The 24,099-nt window shown below is 39.1% G+C and overlaps 1 protein-coding gene across 3 annotated transcripts in view; it reads left to right on the top strand.

Annotated features, from left to right (window-relative positions):
• The window catches only part of LOC107798074 (CHD3-type chromatin-remodeling factor PICKLE), a 62,457-nt gene that overhangs the window by 19,891 nt on the left and 18,467 nt on the right, over positions 1 to 24,099 (top strand). For all 3 annotated transcript variants that reach the window (XM_075249971.1, XM_075249970.1, XM_075249976.1), the window contains exons 13-18: positions 1,451 to 1,593; positions 1,669 to 1,766; positions 3,703 to 3,841; positions 3,940 to 4,109; positions 14,648 to 14,714; positions 14,870 to 14,992. In XM_075249971.1, the coding sequence (XP_075106072.1) occupies positions 1,451 to 1,593; positions 1,669 to 1,766; positions 3,703 to 3,841; positions 3,940 to 4,109; positions 14,648 to 14,714; positions 14,870 to 14,992 (740 nt within the window). The remainder of the gene's footprint in view (positions 1 to 1,450; positions 1,594 to 1,668; positions 1,767 to 3,702; positions 3,842 to 3,939; positions 4,110 to 14,647; positions 14,715 to 14,869; positions 14,993 to 24,099) is intronic.

Raw genomic sequence — 24,099 nt, forward strand, 5'->3', positions numbered from 1 at the left:
TCCTCATCATGATCTCCCTCATCCCTCTCGGTGTTGCCTTCTTTGGACTTGGCAGGCTCCATCTTGAAGTCAACAAGTGAGTAGGCTACTCCGATGGCCCTGTTCACGTTGGCTATTTGATGTCTTTTTAACTTATGCTTTGCCCAATTTTGCAACCCATCTATGAAGTAGAAGAGGAAATCTTCCTCGGACAATGACGAGATTTGTAGCATTAAGGTAGTGAACTCCCGTACATACTCCCGAATTGCGGCTTCTGTCGGAGCTCCCTTAGCTTCCGCCAATCTGCCACCTCGCGTGCAGCTCGTGCACCACCATACTGCTTTCGCTTAGGGACCTTCGCGTTGGTCCCTTCTGCAAGTACCAAGCCCTTGGTAATTCCGGCCATGGTTCCCTACAAAACTTCCTTCTAGCAATCTCTTGTATTCTTTCTAACATTCCTTAGTCATAACCTTTGCTCTGATACCACGTTGTCACATCCTTAGTCTTAAACTAAGCGCACGTGCGACACTTGGCAACTCGCTCACGATCTTGCACACCCTGCTCACGTTCTTGCTATGCCAAGTCAACCTTACTACACTCAAGATCGCTAAGGAATGTTAGAACACATGAGAATTGCCAAAGGAAACTTTTGTAGTAGAGAGAACTTGATAGTTTAGCTTGGTTGATGAATTACAAATGAATGCCCCTATTTATACTAATCACCTAGGGGCTAGTATGTAAATAATAATTGTTCTACAAGTCCTTCCATATTTACAACTAAGTCCCTTCTCTAGAATATTCTACACATCTAGATTCTTCTAAGGACTTTCCTAACAATTCTATAGGGTTCTAGGGTCTTCATAAGGAAACCTCTATATTTCTCTAGAACCTTCCTACAAATGCATAAATATCTAGAACATTTCCAAGGAAATTCTCCATAGTTCTAGAATATTCCACCAAGATCTAGTCCCTAACTTATGTAACCCTTCCATATGGCAAAAATATATGCCAAGTGGCACCTACGTGGCATGATGATGTGGCGGGTCATGACACTATGGCTTATCATTATAGAATAAGCATTGCAGATTTATAATGGCCCAACAACAAGGAAATTTTCAAACTTCTCTTTTATCATTTCATTAGAAATTCTTATTAGGTTGACCTTTGCACCTTCCCAAATCAGCTGCGTATATTTTCCCAGCTGATTGGGGCGAAAGAATTGAGCTTCCTAAACATGTATATTCAACAATGCTTAGGGAATTTATGAAACAAAAATTAATATCAGCTCATAAATTCTTAGTGTGTAACTCTAGTTTTTGAGAATTATCATTTTCTTGAGAATTGTGTATAACTCTTAGTTTATTTTAGAAAGATTCATGAGGTAGGGCATGTTTCGAGAACATGAATTTAGTTAATTTTTCCTTGTGACATCTATTTTAGACTATTCTCAGTTGCGAGTTTGGTTTTTCAGGAGTCAAGAAAGATGTCATGACAGAGCTTCCTCCTAAAAAAGAACTCATTTTACGTGTGGAATTGAGTAGCAAACAGAAAGAATATTACAAAGCTATTCTGACCCGTAACTTCCAGATACTGACTCGCAAGGGAGGTGCTCAGGTGGGCCAATTTCTTGTCTAAGATACCCTTTTTGCTACAAAGGAATTCTGACCTTGTTGGATGTTTGTGTATCAGATTTCACTCATAAATGTGGTGATGGAGCTGCGCAAGCTCTGCTGTCATCCGTTTATGTTAGAAGGTGTTGAGCCAGAGGATAATAATGAGTTTACCAAGTATGTCATGTTTCTTGACAGTCATCTGCATGATTGTTAATTCTTGTTTGTTAAGATTGAGTTTTCGTGGAGATTTTAATGAGGGCTTTTTTCTTTTTAAGTCGGTCCTCTGGTTATGCAAAGCTCTTTTTAACCCTCTGTGACTACTCGTATTAAAAATTCACCTGCAATGCTACAAAAATGGCAGTTTTAAGTAAATTGTTGATGAAACTATACAAATACTTTTTTATGTATAGGTAATTTAAAGTTTAATCTCCTACATTTTCTTAAAATAGGAAATGCCACTTGTGAGCGCAATGTGATAGCCCACTTAAGCTCTGAAGGTGCAGACACACATTAAGTACTTTCTCTCGCTTTGGAGCATTAGGGTAGGCACCAAATCAATTATTGCAACGCCCATGACCTTCATCTTGAAGAGGGAAACAATAACCAGTAAATAACTCTTAAATCAATATATTCCTTGTTACGGCCAAGTTATGGATGTATATTTAGTGAAAAGAATAAAAAGTACAAAATTTAGTTGGCAAACAGTCGTTAATGCGTATTATAAAGTTAAAACTACATGGTTTGCAATTAGAAATTAGAGATTTAAGATGGCCGTTGAACTTGATTGATATGGTTTTTACTTCATATATCTTATTTATTGCAGGCTTTTTGATGCCTTGATATATATATATGTATGTATGTATGTATCGTTTCTTCCACTTCATTTTATATGGTGGTGTTTAACTAGGCAGGGGGTTTAAAGAAGAAAGATATACTTTTGGGGCATACCATAAGTACCCTTAGAATTTGTTTTGGCGCATACCATAAGTACCCTTAGAATTTGTGGTTTTAAATATGCCATGCCATTTCTATTACTGTAAGAGCATGCTGTTAAGGGTAAAATGAGAAGTTTAAAGTTAAAGTGTTTCCAAATATACAAAGGTGTCTTATCTTTTTGGAATAGTATACGAAGGAAAGAGTGCTACACAATATAAAACAGAGGAAGTTGTTATTTTCTTGCATCTGTTTTTTAATCATTTTTTATTCATTTGCGTCTTTCTTCATTAGAACACCTTCAAATGCACTTTGTGCTTAAAGTCTCGATAGAACTTGATGCTTTTCGCCTTTGACAATTCTGGGTGTGTGGAGTTTGACATTGTTAGTGAGGGCTGAGAGTGGAGAAGGGGTGATATGGGATTATGAGGGAAATGTTCTTCATTGAACAGTAGAATGGCAGATGAAGAGGGAGGCTGCGGGCTTGCTTATGTTGAAAATCTTAAAGATGTTAAACTGGAGGGTGATTAGCAGCCTGGGAGGGATGGGGGACTTGCGGACTGAGGGTTGGGGATCATGAGGTGTGGTGGGCAAGTGGTTGGAAGGGGAAAAAGTTGGATATGGTTAAGTGGAGATGATGGCGTTGAGGAAGATAGGGATGCCGTTGGTTGCTTTCTGTAGGATAAGAGATGATGTGACAGTTAAACTTGAGAAATGAGAGAGCAATGGTCCTTTTTTTTCTTTCTTTTTTCTAGTTCTCTCTCTCTTCATTTCTTTTCGGGTCAAAGTATTTTATTCTCTTTTCAGTCGCCTACTTTCTCTGGTTATTTCAATGTGCCAAATCTCCCTTGAAGTAAGTGGCATTTAAGATTCTTGTATTTCCCTTGGATACCATCATAACTTTGACTGAAGTGCTACCTTCCAAAAAGAAAATTGACTTTTCTTATAACCGAGGATCAAAGAGGAGTTTCACATTGTTAGTGGCCCTTAAATGCAATAATCCACCTTTTGAAATTCCAAGTGTTAACTTATGCATTGTCTCAGCAGTGTAACTCTTGGTGACCTAGGGAACAAGAACGGTGTGCCTATGGAGCTAACATAGTTTAAGAAAGTTCATTATGCTCTTTCTGTTTACCTCATATATATATTTGTTCTATGGCTTGTATTTATTTGACAGACAGCTGCTGGAATCTTCTGGCAAATTACAACTTCTGGACAAGATGATGGTTAGGCTTAAAGAACAAGGGCACCGAGTTCTTATATATTCTCAATTTCAGCATATGCTTGACTTGCTAGAAGACTACTGTAACTATAGGGTATGGATACAAACTAGTTCATTAAATTATTATTAGAGCTATATCAAAGTCTGTCTTCTTTATTTCGAGTTTGGTACACTTACCTGGTAATTTTTCAGAAATGGCAATATGAACGGATTGATGGAAAAGTTGGTGGAGCAGAGAGACAAATCCGAATTGATCGATTTAATGCTAAGAATTCATCAAGATTTTGTTTTCTTCTTTCTACTAGGGCAGGGGGTTTAGGAATAAACCTTGCAACTGCTGACACAGTAGTTATTTATGACAGGTAATTTTATTGTTCCACTAGATTATCTCCTTTCCTCAAAAGTGGCTCCTTACAAAGCAATAGTGATGGAAATATTAACATAACTGTGTAATCCTGAATGCACCTGCATGAGTTTTACCTTCTCGAGTAAATGGTATTAGACTATCTGTTATCAAAGAAGCATCATCCCTGTTAGTATTTTGTGCCGGAACAAAATAATCGAGTTTCTAATCTCCTGGATGAAACTTAGCCAAACTTTTGAAGGTTCTTAGGTAAAACTCTAAATCTTACAAAATTTCATCCGAGCAAGTCTTCATCTTTCCTTATCTCTATCGGCTGGTTTGTAGAAATTGAAAGTACTTTCGTACTACAAATTATAGTTAAAGTTTTCAAGTCTTAGGGTTAGCAATGCAACTGAGATGTCATTATCCCTTTTCTTAAGCTAAGCAATTCTTATCTTTACTTAACGAGTCTTTTGAGCGGCCCCTATGATCGTACTTTCCCTTTTCAGTCCATCTTATTGTTCCATTCTGATTGGGCTTTCTTCTTCCTCTTTATCTAGCAAGCTCAATTAGTGCTATTATTCTCTCTAGCGACCGACGCCACACATCTCTCATATGGCAACTACAACAACACTTAGCTTCTTTTCGAGGACTCTTTCGGTGGCAGAATGACAAGATTCTGACAACTAGAGCTACAATGATGGTGCAAGGAAGAAGTTGGGTCAAGGTGTTAAGCAAAATAATCTAGGGGATGTAATGGTGTACCAGAGAAGTGGCCGAGTGTGTGACAGGGAGGAAGGGAGCTCGGCTAGGGGGGGTGGGGAAAAAGGGATATTGTTACTTATGAAAGTTAAGATTCTTTTGTGGAATGTGAGGGGATGAATGGCTCAAACAAAATGGCCATCATCAAAGTCGGAGTTAGAGAGTGGGGTGCCAACTTAGTTTGTTTTCAAGAGACCAAAATGGAAGTTTTGTCGGATGTGGGTGTGAGGAGTGTCTGGGGAGGTAGTTGGGTGAAATATGACTGGGTTCCAGCAGCGAGAAGTGCGGGGGGCATTCTTCTTATGTGGGATGATAGGAGCTTGGAGGTAAAGGAGATTAAGAAGGGTGTTTTTTCTTTAGCAGCTCTTGTCAAAGATAGAGTGAGTGGGGTGGAGTGGGGATTTGGGGGAGTGTACGGACCGGTAGGAGAAGGGTCCAAGGTATCTTTCTAGGAGGAATTGGCCAATGTTGTGGGGGAATGGAACATTCCATGGGTTCTAGGGGGAGACTTTAACACTATTAGATTCCCAGACGAGTGATTATGGTGTAGTCTGATTTCGACGGCCATTGAGGAGTTTTCTGACTTCATCAATGATCACTTTCTCATTGATCTTCCTCTATCAGTGGAAATGTGTACTTGGGCCAGGGCGGAGGATTCCAACTCAAGGTCTATACTTGATAGATTTCTGATATCACTCTCCTGGGATGAGCTGGTGCCGAATGTACTGCAGATTCCTTTACCTAGCCTGACTTCGGATCATTTGCCTATCTTGCTAGATGGATCTAGAGGATGGGGGTGCGTGCTTCTTTCCGATTCGAGAACATGTGGTTGAAAGTGCCGGGATTTGGTGACAAAGTGAAAGAATGGTGGACAAGCTACGGGGTATTCGTTTTTCGAAGAAACTTAAATTGCTCAAGGGAGATATTATTAGATGGAATAAGGAGGTTTTTGGGAGGGTAGAGGTTAAAATGAGGGAGCTTATGCATGAATTGAGGGAATTAGAGAGAGGGGAAGGGGCGATGGAGTTAGATGAATCTGAGAAAGCGAGATTGGGGGAGGTTAAGAGGGAAATAGTCGAGTTAGCAATAACTGAGGAGACTAGTTGGCGACAAAAATCGAGGGCGCTCTGGTTAAAGGAGGGGGATTCGAATACCAAGTTTTTTCCACAGGGTTGCGGTTGCAAATCGAAGGAGAAACTTCATAGAGTCCTTAGTTGTGGATGGGACGAGGATTGAGGGAGAGGAGGTAAAAGGGGCGATAGTGGGGTTTTCTGAGAAATTATACAAAGAGGAAGTTAGTTTGGAGGCCTACTTTGGGGTGAATAGAGTTCAACCACATAGGGGAGGGAGACAGTGAGTGGCTAGAAAGGGCTTTCGAGAAGGAGGAGGTGCACGAGACTGTGTCGAGTTGTGCTGGTGATAAGGCCCCCGAGCCTGATGGTTTCTCCTTGGCTTTCTTCTAGCTCTGTTGGGACAACACCATTAAGGGGGAGTTGATGTAAGCCATTGAATACTTCCACGTGAATGGTGTTTTCGAGAGAAGTATCAATGCTTCTTTTATTACTATTGTGCCTAAGAAAGAAGGTGCATCTTGTATCAGAGACTACAAGCCTATTAGTCTCGTGGGGAGATTTTACAAGATTATTTCTAAAGTGCTTTCCAATAGACTCAAGAAGGTTCTTGACGTGTCTGTTTCATCCACCCAGAATGCGTTTGTGGAAGGTAGGCAGATCCTGGACGTTGCTTTGGTGGCAAATGAACTTGTAGATTCCAGAAGGAAAAATAGAGAACCCGACTTACTATGCAAGTTGGACCTTGAGAAGGCTTTCGACCATGTCAATTGGGAGTTCCTGGATTTCATTATGATGCAGATGGGGTTTGGGGTAAGATGGAGGGGATGGATCAAGTTCTGCATTTCCTCAGTCAGATTCTCTGTCCTTGTTAATAGTAGCCCGTGTGGTTTCTTTGGCAGCTCCAGGGGTCTCAGGCAAAGTGACCCCCTATCCCCTATGCTATTCATTCTAGTGATGGATGCCCTGAGCAAAATGATGGATCGTGCGGCGGACGGAGGATTATGAGAGGATTCTCAGCTCCTATCGGGGTGCTCAGCCCCCGAAAACTCTCTCATTTGCTTTTTGCGGATGACACCCTGCTTTTCTGTGATGCCGATATGGATCAGTTGACCTACCTGAAGCAGGTCCTGCAGTGGTTTCAAATAGTATCAGGACTCAAAATCAACCTCGGCAAGTGTGAGATTTTCCCGGTGGATGAGGTTGCTAACATTGATGCTTTGTCTTGTGTTCTCAGATGTAAGGTGGGCTCTCTTCCCACTACTTACCTGGGTCTCCCATTGGGCGCTTCGCATAAGGATATTACGGATTGGAATCCAGTGATCGAAACGGTTGAAAAAAGATTAGCAGGCTGGCAGAAACGGTACTTGTCAAAAGGCGGTAAGGAAGTGCTTATTAAAAACATTTTATCTGGTATGCCCACCTATTACTTGTCCCTGTTGCAAGCTCCTGTGAGCATCATAGATAAACTGGAGCGGATTCAAAGGAATTTTCTTTGGGATGCGGCAGATGGAACTAGAAAGTTTCATCTAGTGAATTGGCAAACAATCACTTCCCCAAAGAAGTGGGATGGACTTGAAGTAAAAGATCTTAGGGTATTTAACAGAGCTTTGTTGGGGAAGTGGCTGTGGAGATACGGGGTAGAAGAGCATGCTCTATGGAGGGAGATCATAGTAGAAAAGTACGATTTGACGAGAGGGGGTTGGAGGACCAAGACAATCACAACACCTTTCGGGTGTGGCATGTGGAGGAGCATCATGAAGAATTGGGAAGCCTTCAATGGCAACATCACTTACAGGGTGGGAGATGGAAGGAGAATCAGCTTTTGGAATCATAGGTGGTGTGGAGAGGATACTCCGAGGGTATCTTTCTCCCACGTCTTCAGAGGTTCAAACCAGAAGGAATTGACGGTCGAACAGATTCGCAAGGAGCATGAAGGGGGGGGGAGGGTAGTATGAGACCTCTCATTTAGAAGGAACATGCAAGATTGGGAGATTGTGGAGCTCCAAGATTTGTTGGCACTGCTATATGGGCAAGACAAGCCCCAACCATCTTGTGATTCTTGGAGATAGGGGTTGCGTGGCGATGGTTTGTTCACCGTAAATCTTTTACTAGAGTATGTTGGTGAGAGAGGAGGCCACTTTTCCATACTCCTCGATCTAGATTCCTAAGGTGCCCATGAAGGTGTGCTTTTTTGCATGGCTAGCGGTGAGGGGAGTGATCTTGACTGTTGAAAATCTGTGAAAGAGAGGAATTACACTTGTTAATTGGTGCTACATGTGTAAAAGCTCAGGGGGAGTAGTTGATCATCTTTTGTTGCATTGCCCTGTGTCCTCGGGTCTATGGAGGGCAATCTTGAATCTTTTTGGTGTTCAATGGGTGATGCCAAGCACTGTAAAGAAAATGTCATATAGCTGGGCCGATTTCCATAGAAGAAGAAAGCAAAAGGCGTGGAAGTTCGCACCGCTAGCTCTCATGTGGATAGTTTGGGGGGAGAGAAATAGGAGAGCTTTTGATGGGATTGAGCCTCCTTTTTCACATCTTAAGAATAACCTTTTATCTTTGATCGCTTTTTGGTGCACTCATATAGCCCCTTACTTGTATAGAAGATTGGGCAACTTTTGTAGAGAATCATGTTTTGTTGTAAATTCTCTACTTTTTGGTATACTTTTTGTATACGAGAGTTTTCTCCCTTTTGATTAATATAATTTACGTTATCAGAAAAAACTAGAGCTTTACTAACCAGATATCCATGTGTTATTGGCATATTTTTCGACAATATTTACTTTCTTATGCTTCTAGAATGGACAAACTCAAGTTGGTTTCTCAACTTTGAGTATGAGGGTGCGTGTTAGAATATTACTAGTGTTAGAACCCGCGCGATGCGCGGATAATTTGACATAATATTAATCTTATAAAATAATGATCTAATATATCATATTATTTTAATAAATATTAGTTATATTTTATTATTTAATATAGTATTGAGAAATATAACAAAATCTGTACTAACTCAAAGGATACACATCATATAGTAACAAATTAATTGTTTGTTCGTTATTGTCAAATTAGCAAGTAGTTAATACTATATATTTACTAATGTGATTTCATCAAATCACTAAGAGCCCGTTTGGATTAGCTGATTTGAAGTAGCTGATAAGCATTAGGTGCTGAAAAGCACTTTTAAGTGCTGAAACTGATTTAATAAATAAGTAGTTACGTGTTTGGATATAAGTACTGAAATTGATAATAAGCTGCTGTAGTATTTGATAATAAAATGCTGTTAAGCTCTTTTTCTGTTAAAATGACTTAAATAACCTTATAACTGTTTACACTTTTTAGGGCATAATTTCTTCAAAATTTTAGATCCCAGATCGATTCAAATACAAAATATTCTGTTTGTCATTTTATTTTAAATACAACTGTGCTTAAATAAGATAATTTTTATGATAAATATAATTTATTTTATGATAAGCATATAAGCATAAGTTATAATAATTAATAAATTTACAAAAATTTCTCAATAAAAAATAAACCTAAAGAGAGCAAAATATTTGAAGAGAAAATCATTGCAACACTTAGAAAGCAATACACCAAAAATTTGATATGTCCTCATTTATTATATGCAGTTCCAAAATTAATACACAATCACATAGATACAAATATGCAAAGGAATAGAGAATTTGCTTGTCTTAAATAATCAATGAGAATTGCAAACTTGAAGAGGCCGGAGGGGAGGGGTTAGGTTAAATAGTCAATCGATGTAGGAGTTTTGTTCTAAAAAGGAATATTTTCAGGATAAAATAGTAAAAATCTTGGTCAAACTTAAAGTGCTTATAAGCTAAAAATTCATAAGCTGGGTTGACCACTTATGAATATGGCCTTTGGCTTATTTTTTACTTATAAGCACTTTTAACTTTACGAAACACGTAGATAAGCCGAAAAGTGCGTATAAGCTAGTTTGACCAGCTTATAAGCTTAGCCAAACACCCTCTAAGTCTTCAGTATATTCTCTTCTATCTTATATTTCTTCACTTGTTAGAATCCCACCTATAATCTCCTCGTTTGGTGAGTGGTCTCCTTATGCGGTCTTGAACAATCTTCATCACATTAGCTAGCTTTTGTGGTTAAGTTAGTTTTGATGTCTATTTTACTTAACATGGTATTATCGGCAGATCAATGGTGTTATGTTACTGAACTCTCGTAATTTCCAGTCTTGGGCATATGGGAGGATATTAGATCCTACATTGTTTAAGCGTACATGCTGTTGTCTCTTTATATAATATGTGAGATTCTTACTTCATGAGCCAGTTTTGGTGTTGAGTTAGGTCAATGTCTACTCTTAGCATAATACCATTGTAGAGTCAGATCCATCCCTGATATTGAGCTACCTAATTATGAGCCACACATGCTATGTTACTCCATTCTCAGATGTCTAGCCTTGGGTGCGTGAGGGGATTGTTTTGGATCCCATATCAAGTGTATGAGATGTAGGCTTCTTATATAGTATTTGACAATATGTGTTAACAATACTCCTTCATTTTATTCAACTCTCACTCTATTCACCTCTTGTTTCATGGAAATTTGGATAGGAATACACCAAAACGTTATGCTTGAACACCTCTCCTTGATGCTTCTTCCTGTCTTGGCCCTGTCTATTCTGTGCTTGAAATTGCTTTTAGAACTGAAACATAGCTCAGTTGTTGCTTGATTGCCACTGAATTAGGTCGATGATCTTAGAGGCATATTGAAGATACTGGTGTTCTTGAATTTTTCAAGGCGTATGATATAATGACGAGCTTACAGGATATTTATAATAAACAATTTTTGAGAATTCTTAAACAAAGTGATGAGAGCTCTTCCTAGTGCCTCCTGATTTGTGATCAATCCTGGAATTAGATCTTGATATACTGCTGTAAGAAAGGTGATTCCCCCCTTTTTCCCCTCTGGTTGATATACTGAGCCGTTTTATTTCAGGACATATTAGGGGTGGGCATCGGTCGGTTCGGTTCGGTTATGAATATTATCGGTTTAGCATATTGGTTATCGGTTTACAAATTTGATAAACCGATAATCGAACCGATAAGATATTGGTTATCGGTTATCGATCATTATCGGTTCGGTTATCAGTTTACCCGATAAGATAACTCAATCTAGAGTTAAGCAGAAAAGAGAAGACAATTCACTGGAGTTGTCAAAGCTCAGCGTACTGTACAAAAGAATAATGTTCAAAATATCCCGAAACTGATGAAGATTGTCGATTGAGAATTGATAGGTGCGAAGAGAAATTGGTAGTTGTTATAGGCTACACAACGTGAGCTCACAAAATTAAGAAACGAAAATAAAAAAAATAAAGAATCATTAACAGTCAAAAATACCAATATGAAGATGAATTTTGTTATAGAAATTAAAAGCCTAATGTATAAGACTAAAGACTTATGCTAGGAGTAACTAGTAAGGTCTATGAAGAATGAAAATGAAGCAGCTGAAGAGTGCGGCTGAAAAAGAATAGGAGAAAATGAACTGAAGCCCTAGCATATGTATATATTTAAGGGTAAAGTCATAATTTTATTACTTCTTATTGGATTATCGATTAACCCATTAACAGAATTGGCAACCCGAGGCCCGAACCGATAATCCACTAGTGAAAAATTCTACACCGTTACCGAACCGTTAACCCAATAACCCGATACCGATAACCCAATAAACAATTAACGGTTCGGGTTATTGGTCTTACCCAATATATGCCCAGCCCTAGGACATATGATGAGTGGTTTGGTGGAGGCTTATTATGTGTTGAGTAGAAGATCACATTTCTCGTCTTGGTAGATTTGGTGATGATACTTTCGTTTCATTAGGTTTGATGAGAGTGCCTTTAACAAAATAGTGCGGTCATTAGCAATTTGGAGTTTGCAATGAACGTGGTTGTGAGTAGGATGGCGGTGATTTTATAGGATTTCCTTTCGGTGTATTAACCTTCCAGATCAATTACTCTTCATATAACTTCTTCGAAGGAAGTTTTATGGGTCAATTCACTGGAAGCAACAGCTTCCTTTTTCCTTGGAACCTGTATTACAGATTGTCTTTCGAGCTATGTTGCGCGGACTCTCCAAAATGTAGCCGCACCCGTGTCGGATCCTTCAAAAATGCACTACTTTTGGAGGATCCGACACGTATCCGGTCACATTTTCGGAGAGTCCTAGTAACATAGCTTTCGAGCACTAGCTTTTTTTTTTCTGGCTTTACTCAAAATCTTTGAAAGATTTGCTATTAAAATAATGAAGCTAGTGCATGACTCTCTCAAGGGGTACACACATAGGTCTATAACTTTTTGAGACCCCTTCTAAGAGGGACGTGTGGTCTTGGATAATTTGATGTTGGAGAACATCCCTTAATTAGGAAAATGGTTGTGAAAGTTGTGAGTTCCAACCAAGCAGGTTGTGAGTTCGAGTCTCCCCAAGAGAAAGGTGGGAAGTTCTTGGAGGGAAGGATGCCAGAGGTCTATTTGGAAACAGCCTCTCTACCCCAGGGTAGGGGTAAGGTCTGCGTACACACTACCCTCCCCAGACCCCACTAAGTGGGATTATACTGGATTGTTGTTGTTGTGAAAGTTTTCGGAGAACCTACTTCTGCTTGAATTGGTTGATTAAAACAAACAAGTCTCTGAGCTGAGAGAGAACTAAGATGCTATGATTAGTCAAGTTGTTACATATTCTAGTCTATGGAAATTTATCATGTTGGTCTATTGGTCTACTCTTCTTTCTTCTCTTTCGTTTCCTTAAAAGTAGGTGATAGTGCATTAGCTCTCTTGCCCCTGGAATGGGAATACCTTTTATTTTTGATTTGCCAATTATTTTTGTTAACTCTCCTGCCTTGAAATATTTGCCATTTCATCCTTCTGTCACGGGAATGTGAATCACTTGACCCTTCCCATAAATCCCAGCTCTTTGGAGGTTGTAAGAAAATAAAACAAAAACAACCTGTAAGAGTATAAAAGAAAACTACCTGTGTTGCTCTTCATTTATCATCTTTAAGGAGTTTCCCTCTGTTTCTCTTTCATTTGTGAAACTAAGACCGGCTTCAGCAAGAATCGAGGGGTTTTACTTGGTCCTTGGAGCCCTTAATGTTGCATTATGTGCATGAACAGCAGTGCAAGTATTCTCCTTTACCTCTATATTGTTATACCAAAGTAGAAATGTGGCACAAGAGTATTAGAGCGATTTGAGCAATCTTTATTGCTTTATATACACTTTCTGAGCTTTTTGTCAGTAAACTAGTCTTAGAGTACGCGCTTTGCGCGGGTAGCTATATCAATGAGTATATAATTTTAAAAAATTACGTAAATATTATTAAATAATATATTTGAATTATTGAATAAAAATTAAAAAAATAATTTATTTATTTTTGCATTTGGGTTCGTGCCTTTACAATGATATAGAAAATAGAGATACTTTTTTAAACTCCTTCTTACTCGAATAACATCTTTTTCTCTTCATCGATGTTTTCGCATAATATTTAAAAATTATATTTAATTATTAGAAAAATAGTTAATTAAGTACATACATCTTAATTTAATAGTAAGAATATATAGTGTCCTCCCCTTAGAATTATAAGTTCAAACATATTTCATATAAAAATTGTCGTAAACAAATATAAGCAAAGGACAAGGTAATACTGGTATTTCTCCCCAAACAATATTTATGTTAAGACAATGTAATATTGCTATTTCTCCCAAACAATATAAGTAAATGATAATAGATCTTTGTGGTCTGGGCCTTACCTGGACCCCGCACATATAGTGCACCGAGCTTTCTTTAATATTTATATTAAAGTCCTAAATATTAGGACTTCCTACATAATTTAACACAAGAAATATTTTATAACCAAATTAGTTGATTTCAAAGTACTGTATTACGATAATAACTAAATTACGATTTTGTCTAATGTGAAGTTTAATTTTAAATGATAAAAAAAGGCGAATAATATTTCATTAAGGGCCTTCGTGCATTTAATATAGATAGATAGAACAATATGTAAGTTATTATGTATTCTAGAAATTAATCAATTTAGTAGTGTACTTGATTATTTTTTTTTTTTTTAACGTTTTAATTTAAAATCCTACAAATGATATGGAGATTAGACGTGGTAAAAAGAGAGTATTGTTTTTTTCCTTTGAAACAAAAGTCTTTATTGTATTAAAATCACGTCTTCCTATTGCAAATAAAATTGTAATACAATCTAATAAGGAAAGATTAACAAATTAATTCTAGTTGATTTTAAAGTTCTAACTTTAGGAAAATTAGCATAAATGGTGATTGAATGTTTATTCCTAAATATTAGGAAGGCAACTGAAATTACAATTTTATCTAGTGTAAAGTCGATTTTTTAAAGGTAAAACAGTCGAACGACATTTCGCTAAGGGCCTTCGTGCTTTTAATATAGTATAGATTAGGAATAGAACTTTGAGAAGAATGATAAGATTCTCTTGGTAAGTACTTTGTTAATTGTGATAAATGTCTATTTGTTAAGCATATAGAAAAGTGAATCTGCACGAAGCTAAAACAATATGGACAATTAGATTCTCCATGTGGAATTTCAAACTGGTTGTCCATTTCAGGAATTCTCCTCCAAAACAAAAGTGTGTTTGGGGAAACAAACTCCTGCTACTTTATTTTCCAGATGCCTGTGATTACTAGCTTATCTCTTACTTGGATGTTTATCTCAGTGACTGGAATCCCCATGCTGACCTGCAAGCAATGGCTAGAGCTCATCGGCTTGGACAAACAAATAAGGTTATAAATCTTGCTCCCCCAACCTCCACCTCTCACCCAAATGATTATAAACCTTTTAGTCCCCATTTCCAAGCCAAAATGGAGGTCATATGATTTTGCTTAGTGAATTCGACCTGTATATATGAATTGATAGCTTATACTTTTGGCTGTTGCAGGTGATGATCTTCCGACTCATAACAAGAGGAACCATTGAAGAAAGAATGATGCAGATGACTAAGAAGAAAATGATTTTAGAACATCTTGTTGTTGGAAGGCTCAAAGCTCAAAACATCAATCAGGTAACGTATTCACAAGCTTGAATTAATGGTACATCAGGACCACACAAATTCAATGGTATATAAGGTTGATATCTTAGACATCTTAGAATAAGGTCCTACTTCTCCCCTCAATCGGGCTGTGATTTTTCAGTACCTCGTACAATTACAGTCTGGTCTGCACTTTTTCACCAGTCACCATGTGATGAAGGGAGGTTGCATATCATCATAGCTCAAAAGTGTGTGGGGAAAGACTGAGACACCCTTAAAAAGTTGTTTTTCCAGTCCTTGTTAGTGAACCAGATTGATATTGGGAAGTTAATACAGTGGAAGTTAAAAAGAGAAAATTCTGGGGCATGGCTGAAATTGCGTGCAAGCTACTTGTACAACATGCAACTCACATTCCAAAGTGAGTTGTTATAAACGTACAAAAAATATGAGGTTTTTCTTTTAGGTTTAAATGGACATTGGGTCTAACTCAACCCCAAAACCTAGATTATGAGGTGAGGATTGCCCAAGACCATATCGGAGATCAAGGACCTCAAATCCTACCGATGTGGGACAGCTCAACACGGTGTTCTTCGACACTGTCTCCTACTTCTCTTGTTTCTGGTTGGATAGATGGATTGCCATGTATAACTCGTAAGTTTGTGGTGAAGCTGTTTTGGATTGGAGACCAGGGGCAGATCTACCTTCAACCAAGTGGATTCAACTGAATCTGCTTGGTTGAATATTGTTTCCATTTTCATATGTGGATTTTTCTTTGGAACTGTACAAATGTTATTTTGGAATCCGCTTGAGAAAGCGAACTCTTCCAGAGTCACGGCTTAAGTGGTTCAAGCAGATTCAGTGTAACACTAAGGTTCTGTGTTCAAACCCGGTGGTCAACATTCCCATGTACTTTTTTCTCTCAGTTCCCAGGGTTCAAGACTCTACAGAGCTCTTTTTCCCACTCTTTTTCTGTTTTTTTTGGGGTAAAAAGGGAACTAATATTATTAATACTAGGAAATTAATTTGCGATTTATGTTATTTGATGTCAGTAACTTTTTTTAAATGATAGGTAGTTTTGTTTTCTGTGGTTCTATACTACTAGCAATTTCCGGTCTGTCTTTTTAAAAAAGAACAATTGACCTAGTTTATTATAAGTTTAAATGTCAAAAACTTTTCATTGAGATATACAATTTGGTCTTTTTTTAAATTTTATTTTATGGATTAAGTTTCTGTATGTTTTCTTGTAGTGATAATTTTACTGCGAAATGTCAGTAATGCAAATATTATCGAGGCTAGGAAATAAGTTATGCTAAAATTTTAAAACCGCATCTATCGTGCTTAGGCCAGTACGAAGGTTCTATCTTAGTTTTCGGCCGAATCTGCTTGTGAAAATTTCTGGATCTGCGAATGTCGGAAACTAATAAAACTTACAGGAGTCAGGCAATTGATGTGCTTTTGAATCTAAATGGCAATCTTTAGCAGTCAGATGATGTGGTATAGTTTTAATTGGAGTGGGTTCTGTTATACCTCCTTGGTTAACTGTCCATACAAATGCATTCTTCTTAATGGCCAGCTGATGAAGCGTTCTTTGATGCGTTGTTGTCAACGAGATTTGCAGTCAGATGATGTGGTGTAGTTTTAATTGGAGAGAATGTGTTTCTACAATTAAACCATAATTTGAGTGTATCCTTTAGCAAAAGTAAAAGCCAGTGAAAGCCAATAACAGACCTGTCCTTCGGCGACAGACCTATTCACAAGTATTACATGTATGAAGAGAATCCGGCTCTATCATGGCATCTCATTGTTTCAATGAATCACTAACAGTTTTTCATATAAAAACTTTAGACAAGGTTGACTGAAACATATAGTAGGATGGGAAAACACAATAACTCAAAAGTATGTAAATGAGATGTTGATTATGAGAAGAGCAAATGCCTTTAGGTACTGTGAGAAGGCACGGGAGAAAATATGATATATTGATATTGTGTGTTCAATACAATACAAGAGGTCCTTATTTATAGCTATATTATACAAGGACATACTACTCCTATTCCAATGTGGGACAAGACTACATTATGTATATATCTAACACTCCCCCTCAAGCTGTTGCATACACATCATATGTACCGAGCTTGTTACACATGTAACTAATACGAGAACCAGTAAGAGACTTAGTGAAAATATCTGCTAGTTGATCATCCGACTTTACAAACTTTGTAACAATATCTCCTGAAAGTATTTTTTCTCTAACAAAGTGACAGTCGATCTCAATGTGTTTAGTCCTCTCATGGAACACCGGATTTGACGCAAGATGAAGAGCAGCTTGGTTATCACACACTAGTTCCATCCTGCTGATTTTTCTGAACTTTAACTCCTTGAGCAACTGCTTGACCCAAACTCACACGTTGCCATAGCCATGACCCGATATTCGGCTTCGGCGCTAGATCGAGCAACTACATCCTGTTTCTTGCTCTTCCACGAGACCAAATTACTTCCTACTAGAACACAATATCCAGATGTAGATCGTCTATCAAAAGGTGATCCTGCCCAATCAGCATCTGTGTACCCAACAATCTGCTCGTGGCCTCGATCTTCGAATAGTAATCCTTTGCCTGGAGCTGACTTTATATACTGAAGAAACGAACAACTGCATCCCAGTGACTATCACAGGGAAAATCCATAAACTAACTTACAACACTCACCGGAAAAGAAATGTCAGGTCTAGTCACTGTGAGGTAATTCAATTTTCCAACCAACCTCCTATATCTCGTAGGGTCTCTAAGAGGCTCCCCTTGTCCAGGCAGAAGCTTAGCATTCGGATCCATAGGAGAGTCAATAGGTCTGCAACTCATCATTCCAGTCTCCTTAAGAATGTCTAAGGCATACTTTCGCTGTGAAATAACAATACCTGAGCTAGACTGAGCAACCTCAATACCTAGAAAATACTTCAGACTGCCCAGATCCTTAGTTTGGAAGTGCTCAAAGAGACGTTTCTTCAGATTAGTAATACCATCCTGATCGTTGCCAGTAATAACAATATCATCAACATAAACCACCAGATAAATACACAGATTCGGAGCAGAATGCCGATAAAACACAGAGTGATCAGCCTCACTACGAGTCATGCCGAACTCCTGAATAATTGTGCTGAACTTACTAAACCAGGTTCGAGGGGACTGTTTCAAGCCATATAATAACCTGCGCAATCTGCATACACAACCACTAAACTCCCCCCGAGCAACAAAACCAGGTGGTTGCTCCATATAAACTTTCTCGTCAAGATCACCGTGGAGAAAAGCATTCTTAATATCTCACTAATAAAGATGCAAATGACGTACATCAGCCATGGACTAAAAAAGACGAACAAATGCTACTTTAGCCACAAGAGAGAAAGTATATCAAGCCCAAAAATCTGAGTATATCCTTTTGCAACAAGACGAGCCTTAAGCCGATCAACCTGGCCATCTGGGCCGATTTTTACTGCATAAACCCAACGACAACCAACAGTAGACTTACCTGTAGGAAGAGGAACAAGCTCCCAAGTGCCACTCGCATGTAAAGCAGACATCTCGTCAATCATAGCCTGTCGCCATCCAGGATGAGATAGTGCCTCACCTGTAGACTTAGGAATAGAAACAGTGGACAAAGAAGATATAAAAACATAATGAGGTGACGACAAACGATGATAACTTAGACCAACATAGTGGGGATTAAGATTAAGTGTGGACTGTACACCTTTGCAGAGTGCAATTGGTTAACTAAGAGGAGACAAGTCCACAGTAGGTGCAGAACCTGATGCAGGACGTGAATCACCTGGGCCTGATGCTGGATGTGGATGACGATGATAAGTCAAGAGTGGCAGAGCTGTAGAAGGTTGAACTGGATTATGTGGAGGAACTGGACCTATAGGTGGTGGAACGGGAGCTATAGATGGTGGAACGGGAGCTATAGATGGTGGAGCTGGAGATGTAGAGGGAGATGTAGAGGGAGATGGATGGGAGATAGTGACTGAATCTCCAAAAGAAGTGACTGGTAGTATCTCAGAAATATCTAAGTGATTACCTGGACCTGTGAAGTATGATTGAGTTTCAAAAAAGGTAACATCAACAGACATAAGGTACCGCTGGAGGTCAGGAGAATAACATCGATACCCCTTTTGCGTTCTCGAGAAACCAAGAAATACGCACTTAAGAGCACGGGGAGCTAACTTATCTGTTCCTGGAGTAAGGTTATGGACAAAACAAGTGCTTCCAAAGACATACGGTGGAAGAGAGAACAAAAGTAAGTGGGGAAACATGACTTGGTTCTGGATAGCTGAAGATGACATGCGATTAATAAGATAGCAAGATGTAAGAACTGCATCCCCCCAAAAGCGCAACGGAGCATGAGATTGTATGGGTAGGGTACGAGCAGTTTCAATAAGATGTCTATTCTTTCTTTCAGCTACCTCATTTTGTTGAGATGTGTACGGACAAGATGTTTGATGAATAATCCCATGAGATTTCATAAACTGCTGAAATGGGGAAGACAAATACTCTCGGGCATTATCACTACGAAATGTGCGAATAGAAACCCCAAATTGATTTTGAATTTCAGCGTGGAAGGTCTGGAAAATAAAAAACAACTCAGATCGATTTTTTTATCAAAACTATCCAGGTGCACCTAGAATAGTCATCAATGAAACTGACAAAGTAGCGGAATCCTAATGTAGAACTGACTTGACTAGGACCCCAAACATCTGAATGGACTAAAGTAAAAGGTAACTCTGCTCGATTATCAATACGTCGAGGGAAATGAGAGCGAGTATGCTTACCGAGCTGACATGACTCACACTCTAGAGCTGACAAGTGAGATAAACCAAGTATCATTTTCTGAAGTTTTGACAAACTGGGATGTCCCAACCGTTTATGTAATAAAGCTGGTGAATCGGTAACAGGACAAGTTGGTGATAGAAGACAAAATGTGAGTCCATGTGATTTAGCAAGGATAAGGTAATAAAGTCCATTTGATTCACGCCCGGTACCAATGATCCTCCTTGTACTGCGTTCCTGTATAAAAACATGATCATCAAGAAATAAAACGGCACATTAAAGTGATTTGGCTAGGCGACTAACAACTATGAGATTAAAAGGACTATTAGGGACATAAAGAACTGAATCTAAAGGTAAGGAAGTAATTGGGCTTGCTTGACCTATTGCAGTTGCCATGGTTTGAGACCCATTGGCCATTGTGACTCTTGGAAGAGATCGAGAATACGAAATAGTAGTGAAAAGAGATTTGTTACCAGAAGTATGATCCGATGCACTTGAATCAATGACCCAAGACTCAGAGGTTGAAGATTGGGAGACACAAGTCACACTACTATCTGTTTGAACAATCTAAGCTATCCCTGAATGTGCTGCATCGTCAATACTTCCTTCGGCAAGGCGAATAAGAACGGGCTAAGTTATGCTCCTGGTGTAACCCCACCATGACCGGGAAGTATCCCGAGTCTCCTCCTATTGCCCTTGCCTGGGACCTAGCTCCATTATACATATCCTTAATCGCCCTAATGTATGTTACAGGGACACTTCTCACCTCCAAGCACCTCCATAAAACTTCTCTTGGGACTTTGTCGTGTGCTTCTCTAGATCGATAAACACCATGTGCAAGTTTCTCTTTCTCACCCTATACTATTCCACCAACCTCCTTATGAGATGAATGGCTTCTGTGGTTGATTGCCCCGACATGAATCCGAACTGGTTTTCGGATATAGATACTCTCCTCCTCACCCTCATTTCCACTACCCTCTCCCAAATTTTCATACTATAGCTTAGCAGCTTGATACCTCTGTAATTATTGCAGTTTTAGATATCCCCTTGTTCTTGTACAACGGGATCATTGTACTCCATTTCCGTTCTTTGGGCATCTTAGATGTCCTAAAAATATAATTAAATAGGCCTGTGAGCCACATTAATCGTGCTCTTCCAAAACTCCATCGGAATCTCGTTGAGCCCGGTCGCTTTTCCCATGTTCATTTTACGCATAGCCCACTCCATCTCCTTGGCCTTTATCCGCCTACGGTACCAAAAATCTTGGTGACTTTCGGAGTGCTTTAGATCACCCAGCACAATATTCCTATTCCCCTTCTCGTTCAAGAGTTTATGAAAGTACGTCTGCCATCTTCGTCTGATATGTGCCTCTTCCATCAATATTTTTCCTTCCTCGTCTTTGATGCACTTCACTTGGTCCAGGTCGTGGGCCTTCCTCTTTCTCATCTTGGCTGGCTTGTGCAACTTTTTGTCCCTGCTTTTACTCTTAAGTTCTTCATACAAGCGTCCAGATGCTGCTGTCTTCGCTGCCATGACCGCTAGCTTCGCTTCCCTTTTAGTCGTCTTGTACCACTCTTTTCCATCCTCTTCTCCTCGTCTTTGCTCTCTATCAACTTCAAATATGCCGCTTTTTTGACCTCCACTTTCCCTTGGACCTCTCGATTCCACCACCAGTCTCTTTTGTGCCTCCCAGAGTAGCCCTTTGAGACCCCTAGCACCTCTCTAGCTGCTTCTCTGATGCAATTCGCTATCTTGGTCCACATACTGCTGGCATCTCCACTACTCGGCCATGCCCCATAATCCTTAGCTTCCCTCCCAACTCCTGGGATTTCTCCATAGTCAAAGCTTCCCACTTGATCTTAGGTTGACCATACACAACCTTCTTTTTCCTCCCTTATAATCCCCAAGTCCATAACCAAGAGCCTATGTTGGGTCACGAGGTTCTCGTTTGGGATAACCTTGCAATTTGTACATACCGTTCTATCACTCTTTCTGAGAAGCAAGTAATCAATCTGGGTCTTGGCCACTGTAATCTGGAAGGTGGCCAAGTGCTCCTCCTTTTGGAAACTCAAGTTTGCTATCACCAAATTAAAGGCTTTAGCGAAATCCAACAACAAGGTTTCTCCTTCGTATCTAACTCCAAAATCGAAGCCGCCATCCACATCGTCATAATCCCGGGAGATGGTCCCGAGGTGGCCATTGAAATCTCCTCCTATGAATAGCTTCTCGGAAGATGGAATACCATGCACCACCTCGTCCAAATCCTCCCAGAAATGTCGGTTGACCTCCTTATCCAAGCCCCCTTGAGGTGCGCAAGCACTAATAACGTTGAAAGTAAGCCTTCTAAGAACCAGTTTAATAGCCATCAACCTATAGTCCACCCTCTTAATCTCCACCACCTACTCTCTGAGATCCGTTTTATACTTCAAGCCTCCAAAGTACCACGGCTTAAACCCGTCATCCCTAGCCTTAGAACCCGCCCACCTAGTCTCCTAGATAGTTTGAAAGACAGAAAACAACTTAAACAAGGTTTCCTTAAAAATGCCCAAGTGAAACCCTTGTGCTGAATTTTACCCTAGGTTTTTTTTTTTTTTTTTTTTTGATAAGGTAAATTGTATTATTCAAAAGGGAGAGAACTCCCTTATACAGGAAGTATACCAAAAAGTAGAGAATCTACATCTGAACATGATTCTCTACAAAAGACGCCCAATCTTCTATACAAGTAGGGGCTATATAAGTGCACCAAAAAGCGATCAAAGATAAAAAACTATTCTTAAGATGTGAAAAAGGAGACTCAATCCCCTCAAAAGCTCTCCTATTTCTCTCCCCCCAAACTATCCACATGAGAGCTAACGGGGCGAGCTTCCACTCCTTTTGCTTTCTTCTTCGACGGAAACCGGCCCAGCTATATAATATTTCCTTTACAGTGCTTGGCATCACCCAATGAACACCAAAAAGATTCAGGATTGCCCTCCACAAAGCCTAGGACACAGGGCAATGCAACAAAAGATGATCAACTTCTTCCCCTGAGCTTTTACACATGTAGCACCAACTAACAAGTGTAATTCCTCTCTTTCGCAGATTTTCAACAGTCAAAATCACTCTCCTCGCTGCTAGCCATGCAATAAAGCACACCTTCGATTTTAGCCTTGTCTATTCGAGTTTCCTGATCAATTTCAATTGATGGAGGTTTCATCAAAGAGTTGAGGAAGTATAATTGAAGTTTGTAGATGAAATGGCGTTGGAAGTTTAAGATTGATCTAGAATTTCTATGGGGAAATGTTAGTGCTAGAGAATGGAATGGAAGGGCAATGGTCCATGGAAGTTGTCAAAGTAACATATGGTTTTATTATTTAGAAAAGCATAAGCAGATGTGGCATGAATTTTTGCGAGAAGTGAGCATAGCTTAAGAAATGGCAGAACAAAACTGTTGCGGAATATCGTGGGTTAACTAGCACACAATCACACACAAAACAAATAGAGAAGAAAAATCAACATAAGGATTTAACGAGGTTCGGCTAAGCCTAATCCTCGGGGCAAAAGCAAAGAGTGTTTTCCATTATGAATGAGAAGAAAAACACACTACAATCTCTAGGATTTCCAACTACAACCCCTATATATAGATCCCAAAAGGTCCCAAACATATAAGAGAAAGGTTTCCCAATTTGACAAGGACTATAGGTTTTCCTTTTCCAAATCTATTAGGACAATAGGTTTTCCTAAACCTATAGGGATTATGGGTTTCCTAAAAATACAAGGAAATAATTCAAGCCACAAATAACTAATACTCCTTCCGTTTCATATTAGATGAGGTGGTACTTTCCTTTTTAGTCTGTTCCAAAACAAATGACACATTTCTAAATTTGGAAATAATTCAACTTTAAACTCTTTATTTTACCCATTTACCCTTAATGAGAAGCTTTTATAGCCACACAAATGTCATGGCCCCACAAACCTTTTACCCCTTAAGTTTTTGAAACGGAGGGAGTACCTTTTTGGTATGACACATGGATAGGGCGCACTCCTCTAAATGATCAATCCCTTGATCTTTCATCCTAGCTCAGTCCCCTGGAGCAACATTGGCAGAATGCAGAGGCTTACATGGAACTTTACATTTAAAGGACATGAATCAGATAAGATTCTTATTTAGTGAAGTCCTTTTCTTTTGAAGGAAAATGGACAACAAAACACTTGGCTCTACACTCAAACTAAGGTCTTCTGAATAAAGACTTCAGTTGAAATATAACATTAGATTAGAAAAATTGTGCAGTATCTTTTGTGACTCCAACTAATGAAGGACCAAAGGACGCTGATTTAAACACCAGAAGA

The sequence above is a fragment of the Nicotiana tabacum genome, chromosome 1 (assembly GCF_000715075.1).
Source record: "Nicotiana tabacum cultivar K326 chromosome 1, ASM71507v2, whole genome shotgun sequence".
In the NCBI taxonomy this organism is placed as follows: Eukaryota; Viridiplantae; Streptophyta; class Magnoliopsida; order Solanales; family Solanaceae; genus Nicotiana; species Nicotiana tabacum.